This window comes from Xiphophorus hellerii, chromosome 9 (genome assembly GCF_003331165.1).
Source record: "Xiphophorus hellerii strain 12219 chromosome 9, Xiphophorus_hellerii-4.1, whole genome shotgun sequence".
NCBI classification, from domain to species: Eukaryota; Metazoa; Chordata; class Actinopteri; order Cyprinodontiformes; family Poeciliidae; genus Xiphophorus; species Xiphophorus hellerii.
The window spans coordinates 27409580-27428995 of NC_045680.1; the positions used below are offsets into that span (position 1 = coordinate 27409580).

A 19416-nucleotide genomic window follows, 5' to 3' on the forward strand; every position below is an offset into this window, starting at 1 on the left:
TTGTGTTGATAATGCGCAAACTATCTAATCAATTTTATGAGTCAAGGGCAGAGATATTGTGGTTATTTGCCTAGTTAATTATTACCAACATCCCATTCACTCTTTAATGTTGTTGCCAGACTAATAAACTTAAGCACAGTTCAGGCGTATTTTTGCAGATGTAGTACAGTTTAACACACGTCAGTAAACAGTTCCTGGAAACACTGAAGTTAAACCTGGCATATGTGAGAAAAATAGTCATCCACCTCTTTTCATTGTGACTGTCTGTTTATTAGTTGTTTTACTTTATCTTTGCTCTAAAATAGGGCATACATGTAACATTGTAAAGCAAAAAGCAAAAATGTTAATGTTGAATCTACAACATTCAATTGTCTATTTGCTCTAAGATATAATTCTCTGACAATCTATTTGATCACAAAACCGACTCTTGACATGTTTCGGTGAGACAGAGAACATACAGGTGAAAATAGACGTTTTAATGACTGAGAAAAGTTCCAATAAAACACAAAAGATTAAAAGTAGTATGAACGTTAGTTGTGGATTCTCCACAAGTAAACAAAGGATTTTAGAGCAACAAATTGCACTGACTTCACATTTCTAAACCCAGATTAATTATTCCAAAACAAACTTATATCCCATCAGAAAGTTTGTGTTTGTTTCTTTAAAATTGTCCAGATACAGTAAACATTTATGTAGTTACTGATTCATCGCCACTCTTAAAAGCTGCACCAGTAGTTTAAACTGAAAAGAAACATTCTTTACAGTCCCTCTTAGTCAACATGAGTGCCATGTAGTAAAATAAAAATAAAAATAAAATAAAAATGAAAACAACCAGTCAGAAAATAAAATAGGTCCCTGCACAAAATTAATTTGCACATGTGCTGAGTGTTGCACTGTATACTTTATCTACATATAATTATTTGGTGTCAGGAGACAGTAAGCATCAAACCCAAACCTGTTTGTGCTACTGATCAAAAACACAAATCAAGTCTTCATAGGGTTAGGGTTAAGGTTATTTTTGCTGACGGCATTTGGCGACATGTAATGTTTATTGCTTGTTTCATAATTTATCACTTGATTATGTTTTCTTCATGTAAAGCCCTTTGAACTGCCCTGTGGCTGAAATGTGCTGCACAAAGAAATTTTCACATGACTTCTTTCTTGTGCATAGTTGTGCATAGTTGTTAGCATAACAAAGCACTTTGCTACAATAAATTCAAATGACTCCACCTGTACATCTTTGAATAAAAGTGAAGATTACTTGTGGCTAATGTATTTTTGTCAGGTCAATTGCACTTTACGGAGGTTTGTACTACAAACATGCAACTTTCCTCTTGTTTGATTAGGAGTGTAGACATTTACTTGATTATTTATTTGTAGCCCTCGCATCCACAAGGTGTAGCTTAGACAGTGACTCTGAATAAATGAGTAATGCATTTAAATACTCATTTTATTTAACTACACCCACAATTTCCAATACTAAACAATTCATTCACATATACATAGTACTGGTATTGACCATACAATCTGCTGGGCTACATAAAGACAAAGGAAGACATCTTAATAATGTTAGCTAAAACATTTAATATGCATGTCTGTAAATAACAGGAAAGAAGGACAATATTTCAAGTGCTGTGTCTACAAAAGAGGCCATTACAAGATCTATTGAAATTCAGCTACAGTTAATGAGCTGCACTCACCATCTGCACCCACAGAATTTCAAAGAAAACTTAGAAAATCAAATATATACGACATAGAAGCAGCTTTGTCTATAAGGAATACCTACTGTATATTTGAGATAGACTTCATTCCAAAAGTGTGTCTGCGTCTTCTGTAGGTTGCATGCAGGTTGTAAGAAAATGAATGTCTTTAGTTCACGAAACACAGTCAGCTTTTACTTCTACCCTTATTTTATTATGGGGGCAAAAAAAACCCCTCAATTTGTCTTTGACCTTCCATCTGTTAGGTTCTCTTCACCTTTTGATGTGGCTGAGTCTTTCGCACATGATGGAGAGATACTGGGTCAGCTTCACCATGGCAATGATGACGGTTCCTCCAATCAAAGAGCAGGTTGGCCAGAATAAAGAGTGGAAGACGGCAATTCGACCATAAATCTGGGTCATGATGGCGCTGTCTGTCTTCTCTGTTGGGTCGACATAACACTGAACTGTGAGCTGAGTCCTGAGTCTTTGAGAAATGTCCTGAACCATGGCATGTGTGGCAGCATAGTCTCTATGACACTTTGGAATGTAGAAACACTGAAAAAAAGAAAAAAATGGAATCATTGTGATTTGTCTGGTAAAAAGCAGATTTATATTTCACACTTTTCTTTTAGGCTTGACTAATACTTAGATATTATGGTAATAGTTGCTGGTTAATGAATCAACACTTTATAGTTTTAACACTATATAATTGGCCATGTAGTTTAACTTATTAAAAGGAACAAAAAGGAACTGTTTCACTTGAAATCTACAATCATATTCTTTGTTTTGTTAACATTCAAGATGAAATAATTGTTCCCACAACATGACACAAAGCAGTCTACCAAAGCGGTGCTGCCTGCTGTGTCCAGATGACAGTGGGTTTGTTGAAGCAGGTGTGTGTTGGTGTCTTCAGTTCCAACTCTACAGCGATAAGCAAACTGCAGAGAGTTCTGATATGTCCTTGTCTGCTTATTCAGGTGGGCCAACAGGAGTCTCTCCAGGACCTTCATGTTATGTGTTGTCATGGCAACAGGTCTGTAGTTGTTAATGGCTGACTGCTGAGTTTTCTTTGGTACCTGAACCAGGCAGGATGTCTTTCACAACAACAGAACCTTCTGTTTGGTCAGGCTGAGGATGAGGAGATGTTGCAGGATCCCACAGAGGCCTTCAGGACTCTGGGGCTCACATCATCCAGACCTGCAGCCTTGCTCCGGATCAGTCTCTCCAGCTTGTGGAAGTAGAAGAGTCAAAGACTGAGGTAGTAGATAAAACATTTGAGGTTTTACAGAAAAGCTGTGGGTCAGAGAAGGGCAGGATGCCTGTCTGGTTGGGGACAGGAGAGGAGGATGATGAGCTGGTTCCCGAGATGAACCTGTTGAAGAATGTGTTCTACTCATTTGATCTATCCAGGCTTCCATCTTTCCAATCCTGCTTTTGTTTGGAGTCTGTGTTCTTCATGTCTCTGATATTGTTCTGCTGGAGATTGATCTCCAGCTTCTTCCTCTACTTTTCTTCGCTGTCTTGACTTCAAGTTGTTTCTGTATACTCCTCAATGATCCCTGTTTCCTCCCTAAAGACTTTGTTCCCCTTTTTAACAGTCCCTTCAGATCACTGATGATGCATGGTTTGTTATTTGGGAACATCTCACTGTTCTGGTGGGTAGTGGGGAGTCAGTCAGTCACTCAGTCGTGCCAGTAACATCATCTCTGTCCTTCCTAGTGTATAGACACATAACAACACAGAAGGCCGTCTTTAACTTCCTGTGATCATTTTTCACAGTTATCTTTTTATGTCTTTGAACAAGGGATTTATATTCTGAGCAGAGAAAGACAAGATTGTGATCTGATTTGCCAAGTAGAGGTTCTCTGTGTGGAGGTGTACGAATCATTGACACATGCATACAACCACAGCATTTTACTTTCTCTGGTACAGCAGCTAACAAACACATTGGCGTGTTCTGTCTGTAGCTTAGCAACAAGTGACAGGATGACATCACATGCAGTGTCAGCAACAGCTGATGGTGGTTACTGAAATAACACTCTTGGTAAATGACACAGATAAAACTTACTAAGAGTTCAATATCCAGGCTGCAGAGACTACCCCTGACGGTAGCGTGTTCTGGGTGACACCACCTGTTGTTCAAACCAGACTTGTCCTTCGTAAATTACATGAAGCCACAGCTGCAGCATCTGTGGTTGCATACCTCGGGATTGCTGTCGTGTGTCTCCTCATTGTGCAGCAATCGGACCAGCCGTCCTGATGAGTTCAGGCTGACAAACACGTGGAGACAGGGGTAACGGGAACTCTTCCAGCACTCTACTCCACAGCTGTATGAACAGTTTACATCCCACAATATGGTGGAATTCACAATGGTGCAGCTGTCCTCATCTGTCCACACACTGGAGAGACAACAGCAGTCACTTTTTAATACCGCGTCTTGGAAAAAGTATTCAAATTTCCTGATCGTTTCCACATTATGTCATCCAACATAAAACTGCAATGCATTTCATTGGGATTTTATGACAAGACAAAGTAAGACATGATGAGTAAGCAAAAAGAAATTGACAGTCTGAGAAAAAAATGAAATTCACTGTAACCAAACATCATCAAGACTATATTAACTGTGTAGTTAACACCCCAAATAACACTGAACACATCAACCTAACAGTAATGCGTGGTGACAACAGCATCCTTCTGCGAAGATGCTTTTCTTCAACAAGGACAAGAAAAATTAAGCAAAACATTTTTTTTACATTTCTGCAAAAGACTTGATAAAGACTTGAAACCACAGCAGAGGTTTAGAATGGTCTAGTCAAACCCCTAAAGATCTGCAGCTTTAATCACAGTGGAAGGTGGTTCTGCTAGACTCGTGTAAAATAATACATTTTAGATTTTTTTTAATGTTTATCTTTATTTTGAGAATCATTTACCATTTTCCTTTTATATCAGAATTCACAACAAAATTCACACAAAATGCATTAAACTCGTGTCTGTCATGTGATGAAATGTATAGAAGAGGAAGTAGTTAGAGTACTTCTTTAAAGCTGCCGTGTACAAGTTTTTTAAAAACAATATTTTTTTTTATATGGTTATTCCAACGATCTCCATACTGTGGCAGTTTGGTATGAGACAGATAAAGTGTGAAAAAAATCAATCTCCTCTGCCTTCTCCCAGTTCTGACTAGAAACAACCAATCAGAGCCAGGGGGAGGGTCTTGGTGCTCTAAATCACCTCTCCATGTGGTGCTGCTCATCCCCCCTCTAACATCCACCTTGCTCTTTGCTACACTGCAGCTAGCATCGCCTGCCGTGAACGCTAAGGCTAGTTAGCATGGCCACCAATGACAGGAAATAAACGGTTTTCCTGTAAGTTGTTTCTCTGACATTAGCACATTTAGCAGCGACTACTTAGGATTGATTGACAGCATTAAGACCCTCATCCTGGGTCTGATTGGCTGTTTTTGGTTGGGGGCAGTGAATTCATAAACACGGTAATAGTAGCACAGGGCCACTTTACAGATTATCTGTCTCATAACATCCTGTCACAACATGGGTGACAGCTTTAACACATATGAAACAAACATATATATATACAGTATATACAGTATATTTAAATAAAAAATTACATACTACACCTTTAAGGGACTGTAGATGTGATCACCTTTCCAGAAGTTGGTCCAGTATAAAACAGGACAGTACCTGTCAGAGTAAGAGCGCAGGATGGTGATGCCCAGGACGAAGTACATCATGACAGAGAAGAAGACCATGCTGAGACCCAGCAGTATGGCTCTGTCCTCGCCCGCCCTCAGAGCCGTCACCGTCTTCCTCCTGTCCAGCACCTCATGGTCCCGAATCCTCTGGTAAATAGAACTGGACAGGGTTAAAATGATGTGAGTTTCTTGTCAAATGTGTTTTCCGTCTACGTCAGCAGGAATGACTTCATCTAACAAACTCAAAACGAAGCTGGGTCAGAGTAAAAGTGGTACCTGCGTTCCTCCTTTCTCTCTGTGACTTTAGTTCCTACAAAGAGAAACATCGTTTCTGAGAAGTCTGGAAACAGGAGTCCACCGCTGCTGCTGGAGGATGTGATCCACCTGCAACAAAGAACGCAGCAACGTTTCAAACAACCTGGATTCATTGGGGCTGAATCAGGAAAGATCAACTATAGCTTTTGTGAATTCTGATTGATTTTCATTTTCTCAGAGGAGAACTTTTGTTTCAGCATGCTCTAACCTTGCAATTGCAAAATGACTTCAAGGATCACATTTCTCCTTTAACATATGAGCTGATGAACAGACTGCAGTGCACAACAAGTGTTCAGAATACACTACATTTAAATATGTCATCATACTAGGTGATCCATCATGGCTCCCACTTATATCCTAAATTTAACAAGTCTAATTCATCAATCAGTAAAAGCAGCTGATGCTCTAACTATGACAATCAGGGTTTATTTTCAGCCTTACATGCACTAAAGCTGATATGTTCAGAATCTTATTTCATTGCTATTAGCCAAGATTAAATATGATGTAATTAATATTCACCAAGGAAAGCTGTATTTTGAGTGTTAATTTAGTTCTCAGGTATCAGTGCTTCATGCTTACTGGGTATTTGGCAGCAGCATTGCCTTTTTTTGTTTTTTCAATTATTTTATAAATATGTTTTGATATTCTCCTCATGCTATCATTAAAATGTCTTACTCCATTGGCGAGAAATGCGGACTGCTTCTTTTTGTCTCCCGTTGCCATGGTGAATAGCGTTTATGTAGGTTTATTCAGAGTGTCTGCCTTCCACTCCTGGTTTGTTAACTCTGCTTTCTGAAGCGGGGCCCAGGTGTTCACTGAGGTTTGGATTTAGTTGTTTCCAGATCTCACTGAATACGTCTTATGTTAATTAGTACTGTGTGCTTCTCAGTGATGTTGTTTTCATATGTCTACATGTTATTGGTTACTGTGGTTTCTTGTTTTATTTCTCTATTTCTGCAGGTGTAGGAGCAGACTTTTAGGGTGTTTTCTTGTATTCTCTATCCTTCATCTTTTTAAGTCTTACCTCCCTCTTTCCTCTTTAATTTTCTACCCCACCCCTTTTCCTTTGTCTTTTTTCCTTTCTTCTCTGTCTCCACTGCATTTGAAATAAACCCAAAGAGTTGCTCCAAACAAAAAGAAAATCTGGTCCCAATCTGCAATTAACTTCTGTCAACTGAAAGTACAAAGAAATAACAAAAAAAACAAAAAAACAAAAAACACAGAAATCTTAATCCAATGCACACATCCATCTTTGGTTGCAGCTCAGGCATGGCTGGATGCCAATATGACTGTTATAGTGGCCTTTGCTGATAAATTCATTGCTGACAGGTGATGGATAGGATTCAACACATGGGAAGGATGCAACACATGCCATTCAGCAGGACAATGATTTGAACGTTTGGTTGTGGCAATCCACAAGCTATTCAGGGTGAAGAGGTGGAATATGATGAAAGGCAGAGCTGGAGCGCTGACACTGCTGAGCACCATTCCATTAGCTGATGTTCAGCAAAACGACACCAGGCAGCAAAACACTAAACATGTTTGGAGCTGGAACAACGCCACTGAAGAATTCCAATCCTGCATCTCCATTCTGAATAAACGGTTCACCTGAGCAGTGCTACCAGTCTGGATGTTTTCACTACTGAGAATTTAACTGCTTAAATTCTAACTCACCTCTTAGACAGTGATTTTAAGCTGGGTGGATAGAATTGCTACTTTTTTTTTTCATCTGAGGTGTCAAGGAAATACTATCTTCCTGCCATAATCTGCAGAACAGATTGAATATAAAACAGTCTTGTATTTTTCAGGCCAGGTGAGAAGTGACGATGAAGCAGAACTCACCTGGTTTCTGGTGGCGCAGCCAGACAAAGATCAACTGTTAACTTGTAGGAGCATTTCTCTCCCAACATGGCACCAGTCACCTCAGCTTATCCATCCATAGACTTATCCTGACTTTCCTTTTGCTGCCTTTCGATACACTTACTGCCTGTGACTGCTAAGTAAAATTTGCCTGACACAAAACCCTTAAAATAGAGCACATCTACAGAAGAGAGGCAACAGTGTCTTGTACCCTTGAAAAAAAAAATAGAACAAATGAAAAATAATTTCTTTTTTTCTAACTTAGAAGTCATAAATCTAAAACTCAACATTCTTCTTGGGTAAAAAAACCCCTGAAACATCAAAGAGCTGATCACTTATGATCAACAGTCCAGATCCAAGCTATCATTCCAGACAATGTGTCTTTGTGATGGAGGTGAAAAGTGTAACTGATCTGTGTTTGGCTGGTCTTCTTGTCTGACAGGTTGGGTAATTGTAACTGAGAAGAACATCAGCATCTGTCAGCATAGATGTGGGAGGTATCTGCAATGTGTGGAAATAGAATGGAAGAGCGTGGAGTAAGAAGAGAGGTGGTAGCTCATAGGTCAGGGGTCAGTTCTGAGTCTTCTCTTGTTCGCAGTTGTGGTGAACAGACTAACTGATAAACTCTGGGTGCAGTCTGAGCAGGATATGTGATTTTTAGCTAAAGTAGAAAGGAACTGGAAGACAGTGTGGAGAAATGAAACCCTGCTCTGTAACGGGACAGAGCAGGGTTTGAGACAGGAGGCTGAACCAAAGATAGGGCAGAGATACAGGAAGTAGATGAGTTTAGGTATCCAGAGTCTGGGAGTAGTAACATTTAATTTTTACTGCTAAAAGCAATTTTAAAAAACACTATATGATTAATTTTGTAATTGACAGGGTCCCAATTCTTTTCTATTTCTATGAACAAAAATATATATATTTTGTGGGGGTTCCCCCTGTCGGTCAGTGGGCCTTGAAATTATCCTAACTTTCCCCCTGGCGCCCCTGTCCAGAGGTCATCAGTTCAAATCAGCAGACAGTCACTGGGGTGAATGAAAACTGAATTAGTGCTGCCAACAATTAAACTTGTCCCTTTCCTGCTAATTAACTTTTTACTTTAACATAGAACACACTCCTTCACCAGATCTTCTGTTTCTTCTTGGGCGTTCTGCTCTTCTCAACCCTCGGTCGGTCGTGGCAGATGGCAGCTCAGGTTCTGAGTCAGGTTCTGGTTCTGCTGAATGTTTCTTCCTGCTAAATGGGAGTTTTCCCCCTTCATTGCATTCTCGACATGAGAAATTGTTGTAAAGTCGACAATCTCAACGCAAGAGATTGTCTTCGTCACTATGTGCTGGTCCAGGAGGGGGGAACGTTGCAAATCGATAACTCAATCCAATCTGTTGGGTTTCCTTAAATAGAAACTTTTTTTTTTTTTTAGCTAATTTGAATAATAAACTACGCTTGCTGTATAGTTTGATAACCAGGCTTGGAATAAATGTGTGATTAAATGGAAATTAATTGGATTTTTTTGCTAATTTGTTGTGAATTTACACCATGTACACTTGTGTAAACAATTGTTTGAGTCCTTCCTGATTTCCTACTGGTTTTTTTTACGTGTTTATCAGACTTCAGTGTTTCAGAACATCAAACCAACTGAAATATTTGTCACAGACAACAATAGTAAACACAAAACTGCAGTTTTTAAATGGAGGTGCTTGTTTTCATCACAAGGAAAAAAGAAAACACTCAAACCTACATGTCCCTATGTAAAAAAAAAACAACAAAAAACATACCAATGCACCACCAAGATGTCCCTTCCTTCATCCTTTGATGCTTACATAAACACATGCCACACCAACCCATGCATTCAATCACATGCACATGCTGGCTTCATCTGGAGCAGATCATAAGATGCATGTCTCTTTCTGACGCATTGAGTGTTCCTCTTCCTGGAAGGCCGGACTGGCAGGTGGCATGGCGCTGGCACTCTGAGTGACATGGTTGGGCTTGCTGGCATACATGCATGCTTTTACATGGAAACTCATGCTCACATAACTCTATGCTTGGATACCCTTTTGGATTCCCTAACCTAACTTTAAATCACAGCACCAGTCTCATGTCATGACTTGTGCTTCAGGACTTTGGTTTGGGAGAAACCAGATATCTGGACCTCCAACATTTGTAACATGGGCAGACGTAGTTTCAGTAAAATTATGATCTTGTTACAGAAAGGTTAATTGCATGACAGTTTTATTACGTTAGTATTGCAACAGCTTGTCTATTAAAGTTAAACATACGTTTTGCGTAAACCTCAAATTCAGACTGAACGTCGTTGCAAAATTGGCCTTGATATGACTTTCCTGCACTGTTCTATTTCAATGAATTGTGAGTTTTCAAGTGATGTCATGAGGACTTTAGTCAGCTTGTTTTTTGGGGTGGTGGAGGTTTCTTACCATCACTGTTGTGAAATTGGTTCAAATTAAAAAGTTTAATACTTGCTCAGTTCCATGAAACAAGGTGACTTAAACTACTGCCTGGTCCAGTGATGGGAAGGTAACCGAATCCTCAGGATCCATTCAAAGAACCGTTCAAATGGTCCATTTCTGAAAATATACTTTCATTTCTAAATACCAACAATTTACCATTAATACAGTTTTATATTAATTGTTTTTGAATCATCAATATAAAGCAACAAATGAAAAAGGAAAATGTAACCAAGAACAGAGGACAAAACTGGTCTTGTTTTGGCTGAAACAAAATTCCTCTTCTGCACCATTTAATATAAGAATTAAGGCAACACACTAATGGTAACACTTAACTAGGAACTTTAACCAAGAAGCAACAAGCGAGATGAAACCATGGAGAAAGGAGGTCACAGTGACCATCAGTGCAGCACCAGGTGGCGCACAGAGCCGCCATGACACATGACGAAAACAAACAGTAGGCAATGAGAATGATGTATGTTCAGACAGCTGGCTCTCTTTTGGTAATTTTTTTTGGTAACAATTATCCATCCATCCATCCATCCATCCATCCATCCATTCATTCATTCATTCATTCATTCATTGTCTTACACCCTTATCCCATTGGTGTCAGGAGGTGTTGGTGCCTCCAGCTGTCAACAGGAGAGCGGCGGGGTTCAGCCTGGACGGTTCGCCAGTCCATAGCAGTAATTCAACAATTACATAAATATAATTTTTAAAAATAGAATAATAGCTACTGCGGTGTGTGCAGAGCATTACAAGTTAGCAAAGTCTGAAAAAAAACAAGAACAACTGTCACTACCTGAGGCACAAATCCTATCATTCAGGATAAAGAGCTGCTCAAAAGAGTCAGGTCATTTGTGAAGGTCACATCATTTGCACAGCCAGGATGTAAACTGTTGAAATGTCTGACAGAGGGCTGCACATGGGACAGTCAGCAGCCCTGTTGCCTTGCATCAAGACAGTATTGGGTTTGAGTCCTGGCCTGGAGTCTTTGTCTATGGAGTTTCTATGTTTTCCATGTACATCCATAGATTCTCTCTGGGTACTCAAGCTTTTCTAACACAGGTCCAAAAACCATGACTTTATTAGCCTCTCTAAGTTGTCTAAGTTGTCCTTAGATGTGTGTGCACAGTGGCATTGTCCTGTGTGTCTCTGGTGAATCCCGTCTTTTTCCCAAAGAGCACTGAAGATAGGCACCAGCCCCCCATGGCCACGCAAGGACGAGCTGGTATACTAGACAATAGACGGATGGTTTGATAGATTATTTATGAATATGCTGCTTTACCTCTGGGACCAAACTTGGATCTAGGAAAGATGATTTTCTTAACATTTCTGTTACAATATGGGAAACCACAGAGGTTTATATTATGCTCAGTTCACTACAGATAGCAACACAAGCTGATGACGTATTTTTCAGCATTTCATGTTCAAACACTTTCAAACTGTGGGTGAACTATGTAGATCTATATCCAACGTTTTTCAACAGAAAATTAAAAAACCAAAATAAGCCAATCCAGAGTTCTGGTCTCTGGTCAGCATGTAGTTGGTCACCTCTAGGAGGCAGAGGACACATATTTACTGGCTATCTAAATATTTAGGTCCAAGTTAAATATTTAGCTAGCATGCATATACTTAGCTTGGACCTAAATATTTTGTTACAAGCTTAATATTTAGCAACCTAATATTTAATTAATGAGCTAACCATCCAACTGGCTTGCAAAATATGTTAGCAAGTTACAGTATATATTTAGGTCTGACGTCAATATTTTTTTTTGAAAATTGGTATATATTTTTTTTTATAAAATGTTTAGTTTGGAAAATAAATATTTAATTTGGAGCTAAATATTCCCCCCCCCCCCCCCCAATAGAGAGGAGGAAGTGAAGGACAGTGAGATTCAAACTGGCTCATCTGTCACTTCTGTTGTGATTGTTAGAATGAGTGAATGAGTAATAGTAGAGCAGCAGGGACAGCTGGTGTTAATAGTCAAGATCAGACTCCATGTCTCCTCACAGCAATGTAGCATTAATGAAATAATCCAGATTACTAAAGCATCATACTGGTACATGTAATTAAATTACTAAAGAAAGCCACAGAACAGTAGCTATACTAGGCTTGTTTGAACATTCTGTTATCAAAGTGCCGCAAGACACAAAACAATGTTACTGTCATTAAACACAAACAGTAGAACCAACCCAGACCTAAATGATCACATGGACTAAGAAACAAATATCAGCCTGAAAAAATAAAATAAAAACTGGAAATTTAGAAATGTGTCATTTAAAAATATGGATTTTATTCAAAACTTTATAAAACACTAGGAAGTAAATACAGAACGATAGCTAACGGAAATCAAACTTAGAACCATCTGGAGTCATCAAAATTTTAAGAATCACAAAGATTAGAAATGTGTTACAGTGCAGTTCTAGCTTTATTTAACTCTTATAATGTAGTGAACTGTTCAGTCATCCAGCTGCTTCTCCGGTGGATGCACCAATATTGTGTATTATTTCATTCAAGTAGCCAATTAAATGATTCGGATCAATATTTTCTACGAAATATGAACTTTAAATTGAAAAGCCTGAATTGAGCAAGCTTTTTAAATCTGGCAACAGGAATGCAGAAATGAAATTTAAGCTAAAATTTTAAGGGGTGAACTTTTATTTTATAACGAGTGAACTTCCATAACGGTGCCAATGGGTGATAAAGCAATATTGGTGCATACATATCTTAGAAACAGCAGCAGTTATGAAAAGCATGTTATCCTAGTTCCACTGGCAGATTAATTTACTTATGACAAGATATTTTTCCCATAAGTAAAATAACCTGCCAGTGGAACTTATCCTTATTCATCAATATTAAGGAATTTTTGACTTCAAACAAGTTACTTGTAAGTTAGTTTTGTCTTGTTTTATATTTACTAAGGTATTTGCAATAGAAACTAGACAAAAACAAAAACACTTGGTAAGATTTTGTTTTTGCAGTGAAGGTCATGTTGAGATAAGCATTTTTAAAAAAAAATCAAACTGAATTAAAATGTTAATTGGATCAATCTTAATTAGGTATTTCCACAACCACATCTTCACATATAGTCACGAGATACAAGAGATGCCACAACTTTGTAAACATCACATTGTAAACTTCCAGTCAGTTATGATATTCCTGGCCTGCAACACATTCATCTAAACTGCTGTACAGAACCTACGATTCTGAACTTACCCTAAAATGAAGAAGTCACCAAAACGTTTCCTTGCTCTAGGTTTTCATTGAGGCTGTATCCTGCTGTGTCCTGCAGGATGTGCATCATGTAATGAGGGTTTCATGAACTGAGCTGCACTGGCAGTCTTCAGCATGCCTCCAGACTGTAGAGCGAGCAGCAGTCATTGGCCCTCACTGTGTACTCTGATATGCAAGTGATATTATGTGTCACTTAATATAGAGGGATTTAGGGGCAAGTATTTCAACAAACAGGTAAAGCAATGAGAGACTGTAAAGCAAAGAAAAAGTCAATGTACTGTTTCTAAAATGTAAAAATATTATTTTATGCACAGTGTCAGTTTTGACAGAAGATTATCCAGGAGAATGTGGAAAAAACAAATTATAATCAGCGATTACATTAGATTGTCCACAATACAGTAAAGATTTTAAGAATATGGAGTCATTTCATTGAGAAAAAATGCAAACCTAGGCTCAAAGAGTATATTTCTGATCTACAATCCCTCCCATTAGTCACTGATTCATTGCTAACAGAACCCCAAGGACAGGGGGATTACTTACAAAAGCTTTGTGGAGCACAAGTCACATTAACACAGGCTGCTGTAAACTTTCCTGTGTAATAAATAGATTGGCATGTTAACCCGAATCACAAAAGCTCACAGGCTTTTCAAAATGGAACATCACAGAGTGTAAGCATGGCTTTTAAATACAGGAAAAAATCTTCAGGATTTCTGTTTTTGTTCAGTTTTTGTGAGAACACTCGACCCTGTGTGTACTGATGCAGAGGTAGAAAAGAAACGGTTGTCCGTAGGTGTTGGGTCTATTTTGGCTCCCAACCTGCAAGGAATCAACCAAGAACACAAGTTACTCTTCTGCAGAAGAGGGAAGAGAAGCCAGTCAAACACTGTCTGGGATCAACTTCGTCGGTTCTCAGTCCTCAACTACCTTTTATTGAAACAGAGTATGACCTAATCACATGAACATTGTAGCTCTAAACAGCTGCAATGTGGCCTAATTGATTACACAGCATTTAAATACAAGCTCTTTTCTTTACGTCTGAGCGTGACTATTGACATGGCATTGTTTCCTGTGTCTCTCTGCAGATATTATCTCAGTGAGTCACAAGCTTCTGGTCACCACTGTCCCCATGTCCTGGAACAGTTAATAATGTACCATAAAAGACAAGGAGCCCAGTAAAAAACACAAAAGAATAATAATATGAAAACATAACCTTTCAGACAAACTCATTTTCCCCAACAGTAGGAAGTCCAGCGCCAGGTTTTCTCAACAAGTGACTGCAAAATGCCGTTCTACATAATCCAAACACTTGGGTGAAGACATTTCAGATTCGGCCTGCCAGTCCAGACTTGTCTCTGGTAGAGAATGTGTGGAAGATAAGAGACAAAAAAGTGACAACTTGGATCTAGGGCAAATCTGGAATCATCAAACCAAGTAACTTTCTATCATGCCTCAAATGTTTTATATTAAAACTCATTCATGATTCAGTCTGCTACTACAAGTTTATCTTCAACCAAATCAGAAGATGCTGTTGCTCCCTTTGCTTCCCCGCCCCACTAGACCTCAGGTGAACAGCATCTAGTTCAGGCTCAACAACCCGGTAGGCTGGTTCTGATCCAAAAACCAGCTTTGAAATTTCTGGACATGAAATTCCAAAGCAGTGTGATGATGTAAACACAGATCCTTAAGCATCTTCTTCCTGAGACGGTCAGACAACAGTAGAGTGTTTTCAGTCAGAGGCTTCTTTAGACCTGCTGTAACACTGACCACTAGAAGCATCCAGCCTGAGGCTCTTGAAGGGATTTTTCAGCAAGTTCAGCAAAACCTTAAACATTGTAGTAAATGGTTAGAAGAAAAGAGTAAGATGGGAAAACAGTCTTTGATGTGATAAAATATATCTTTCCTAAATTTGTTCATGCTTTTATAAAAGCCGTTTAGTTTTGCAAAACATCTGCTATTATTGGCTCCTTTGGGATGTAATAATAACTGAGTAAAGTGCGTAAACAAATTAGTGTTTTTCAAAATCATACCAAAGAGATCAGACAAACCATAAAACAGTTTAATAGTAACTTAAAAGAGGGACAACCTCCATTTATATTATATACAATATACAAGTATATGTGTCACAGCATAAGGAGAGTAAAGCCAAGATGGAGAGGACAGAATGAAAACAAGAACTTACTGTAAGTGTAACCCTCGTCTGCAGAGGATGATGGTGAGCCTGAACCTCCTCAGGTGCTGGATGCAGTTGTTACTGTTTGTATCAGACTGAGAGGACTGCCAACGGTCAGGCCCACAGGATGGACTGGAATCCCATAAGCAAACAGATGGAGAATAGGAGGAAGTGGAAACTGTTCTTACCTTCCGGATGGCGGGAGACCATAACTGCACACACTTCCCATTTATTTAATGAAGCCAGGGGTCAAAGATGTTCCTTGCTCTATTATTTTTATTTCTTTACTCAAATCATTGATGGGTATTCAACAACATTCATTGAATTGTGTGTTTTTGAACTGCCAAATGTCAGGTCCAGTTCATTCTGCAAAGACAATAGGGAATAGGGAAAAGTCAAAACTTGTTCTATAGTGACAGAGTGTAAGTAGTGTAGGCGTGTGTGGGGGTGGGTGTGTACTTGCTTAACTATCTCATTTAGGACAATTTCTACCTGAAGACTGATAGGGTTTATGGAGACTAAAGCCCTTTCCTTTAGAGTCAGGGGTAAGAGATGAGGTGGGAATTAAGATTTGGTTAAGATTAGGGTTAGTAATGGTTAGGGTTGGGTAAAATCCCTGGATGAGACATAAATGTAGTTACTAAAATAAATGAAAGTCAAGATAAAGGCCTCGTATTGGTAGTAGTACAAACTTTGTGTGGCGAGGTGGCCGAGGATGGAGGCAGGGAGGAGAGGAAGGAAGTGAAAGGAAAAAACAAGCAGTCAACACTGCAGAAAAACAACCAGGAATAACTTTTCCTCTAACTGTGCTCCAGTTGAAACATGAACAACCAATTGTTAAATGTTAAGGTGATGAGGCTAACAACATTTAGCTGTAAAATCAATATGGTATTTTTCTGTTCCTGAAGCATGTTGGTCATTTTGCCCCTTCACCGTTAGCTTTGGTTTTCTTCAAACCTGATCCTTTTGGGTAAGAAATGGAGGCGTACTCATTGTCTATTGTCAGGAAATTATTCCAATAAATAATATCTCCCAGCAAGAGACCATTTATTGCCTATAACTGGAATGAGAATATGAATCAAAATCAGTGAATAATTAAACTAAAATAAATGGAAATCAAGTATAATACAATGTTTTCATTTAAAAATTTCCAATTCATTATGTTGCATATGAGACTTTCTTTCTCCATAATTCTTGCATAAATAAAATAAAAAGGAACTGATGTGTTGTGATTTGCATCTTTACAAGTTCAAAATGAAATTCAAAAATGATAAAATGGTAAAGTCGGTTGCACTGTTGCCTTGCAGCAAGAAGGTCCGCAGGTCTTACTGCAAGGAGTTTGCATGTTCTCCCTGTGCATGCGTGGGTTCTCTCCTGGTCTCTTCCTCCACAGTCCAAAACATGACTGTCAACTTGACTGGTCTCTCTAAATTCTCCTTAAATGTGTGTGTGTGTGCATGGTTGTTTGTCCTGTCTGTCTCTGTGTTGCCCTGCGACGGACTGGCAACCTGTCCAGGGTGAACCCCAGCTCTCGCCCGTTGACCACTGGAGATAGGCACCACCACCTATCATGGTCAACCTGTATGAAAATGGATGGATGGCAAAAGATTGGTACAGCATAGGTACAAAGGTGCTAATTAACTCGGGTTATAGCCTTTACCTTCACACTTGATAACAAAAGTGGAGCAGCACTCATGTAGAGTGTGATGCAATTAAGTAGAGATGATTAAAAGTACAAATAATATCCATATTCTATTCGGTTACCACTACCTCTCATAACCATGACAGCCATAATGAATCTGAGTTTGTAAACCTTTTTCTTTATGTTTTGACACCATTTCTGGTCTTTATTCAACAGCAAGTAGACAAAAAGAAAGGTAGAGAGAGAAGGGAAAAACAAGAATCACAGAAATTTAAAATGTAGATTTCAGGTCTTCTAAACACCAATTTGACATAATCTAGTTCAATAAAATCAAATCTTTTAATCTCTATATTTTGTCTTTGAGTCTAACTTCTACACCCTGACTTTCACACATACTACACACTGCAATATGTAACAGAATGAAATGTATTGTGTAATGTGGGTTATAAGACTGGGTTAAAAGCTGTTATAAGACTTACTTACCACTTGGTGTCAGCAGAGCTGATCCGGCAGTGAAATCATAACCGAACATGATTGCAATGTTGCCGAGGACTCTGCAGGGGTCACTGTGGAGCTTAAAAGCGCAGACATGAGAGAGGTGGTGGCTGTCTGTAGGAGGTGATATTTCCACACATCCTCCATAGTTCCAGCCTCCGACATGCAGTGTTTTGGAACAGGGTTCACTCAGGCTTAGCTTGGCTTCTATTTTGGAACTCCACCCTAACAGATCCAAGTGGACTCAGTGACTCCACCTCACCCAGATCCTGCTGTGTTGGCTAATATGTTTGTAGGGTTTTTTTTTCTCCACTGTGTTTGGCATTGGAAGAGAAAGCAAGACAGGGTGAGACCAAAGCATTAAAGGCGAATGTAGGTCAAAGGCTAGGTAGGTGGGTGGAGGAGGTGAAGCGAATGTAGATAGAGTCAAAACAAGAAAGGACCAAAGAGGACAAGACATCTGACCTCTTTCATGTGGGTTGAGGTCAGAGAAACACAGTAGCAGAGAGATGACCACTCAGAATCAGTTATGAGAGCACTTTCTGAGTGTGTTTGTGTGAGTGAGTGTGTGTTCTGTCCAATCAACAGTAGTTACTGTAGCGGGATGCATTTTTCATTCTCCATCTCTCCTCCCAGAAAAAAGGTGACCTACATACAAAATCTGCAAAACTCTCAGAGATAAAAGTGAGAAAGTGCTTTCTGCCTGTGTGAGTGTGTGTGTGGGTGTGTGTGTGTGTGTGGGGGGGGGTGGGCGTGTGGGGGTGTGTGGGGGTGGATGCGTGGGGGAGGATGGTGTTGGGGTTATGGTAAATGTTGCATCAGTAATGAAAACCATAGTGCTGCTGCTCAGTCCTTTATTCTTGCACATTGCTATAGCAACCACTGAGTCAGACCGGGAAGAGGGCCCTCTTTCATCACCCCTCTTTCATTACACTGATATACATGTTCCATGTATATCAGTGTCTTTTTGTTTCCTTTTTTGCTCAAAGATATACTAAGCATCCATGATGGAGAATTGCTAAGATACAATGGTATCCCTGTATATCCCTTAGAGATATCTATTACATTTATCTGACAGAGTCTCAGTTTCAGCTTACATAGCACAAACAGGTACGTCCAGATTACCATAAGAGATCCTAGCTTTTCAACCAACCAAAAGACTATGGTTGGTTATACTGTATTCCATTCATCACTTGCAAATTAGTCCTCAGAACGTAGATCCAGAAAAGGTGTGACCTTCTACGGCAGGTTTAGTGGCAAAAGTAAGACTATTGCACCCCTTCCTTGTTGCAGGAGAATATATCCATTCTGAAACCAGCTGCAGATTTGATTTAGGATAGGTCAGCAGTGCTGGCTAAGTTACCAGCCAGCCAGCCAGCCAGCAGTTACTGTATGCCAATGTTAAGTCTAGCCTGTTCAATGGCAGTATATTCAATGTTAACACTAGCCTATCTATTCAAGTGGTCATTAATCAGATCAGTACCTGACTTCGATATTGGATTACGGTAAACTTCTGTGACAAGGATGTAGCCAAAGTTGGGAGCGCAATAGTCTTAATTTTGGCACTAAAATCGTGCCGTAACTTCCTGCTCATGGTTTCAAGTCAGAAAACTCTTAGGAATGGCTTATTGTTTGGCTCAGTGAACATCCTAACTAGCAAAGCAAACTGCTAAAATATTTCTCACCCCTTCATACATTTAAACACTGTAGCAGTTTGTTCATTACCAGAGGTCCCATTGAAATAATATAATGACCCCTGAAGGGACAGTATTGACCTGTCTTTTCCACACTAAAGCTACGTTTACTCGGTAGGTCTTGA

At 39.3% G+C, this 19416-nt stretch overlaps 1 protein-coding gene across 2 annotated transcripts; it reads right to left on the reverse strand.

Moving 5' to 3' along the window:
• Positions 1–455: 455 nt before the first annotated feature.
• s100p (S100 calcium binding protein P) lies at positions 456–14149 on the reverse strand. Of its 2 annotated transcripts, none has more exons than XM_032572891.1 (5): positions 13273–14149; positions 5689–5796; positions 5402–5572; positions 3907–4102; positions 456–2258 (listed from the first exon to the last, which is right to left on the reverse strand). In XM_032572891.1, exons 2-5 carry the CDS (start codon positions 5736–5738, stop codon positions 1974–1976), a joined length of 702 nt encoding a protein of 233 aa, XP_032428782.1. In that variant the 5' UTR covers positions 5739–5796; positions 13273–14149; the 3' UTR covers positions 456–1973. The 2 variants fall into 2 exon arrangements, with proteins under 2 accessions (XP_032428782.1, XP_032428781.1); XM_032572890.1 differs by lacking the exon at positions 13273–14149 and adding an exon at positions 7570–10581.
• Positions 14150–19416: the final 5267 nt, after the last annotated feature.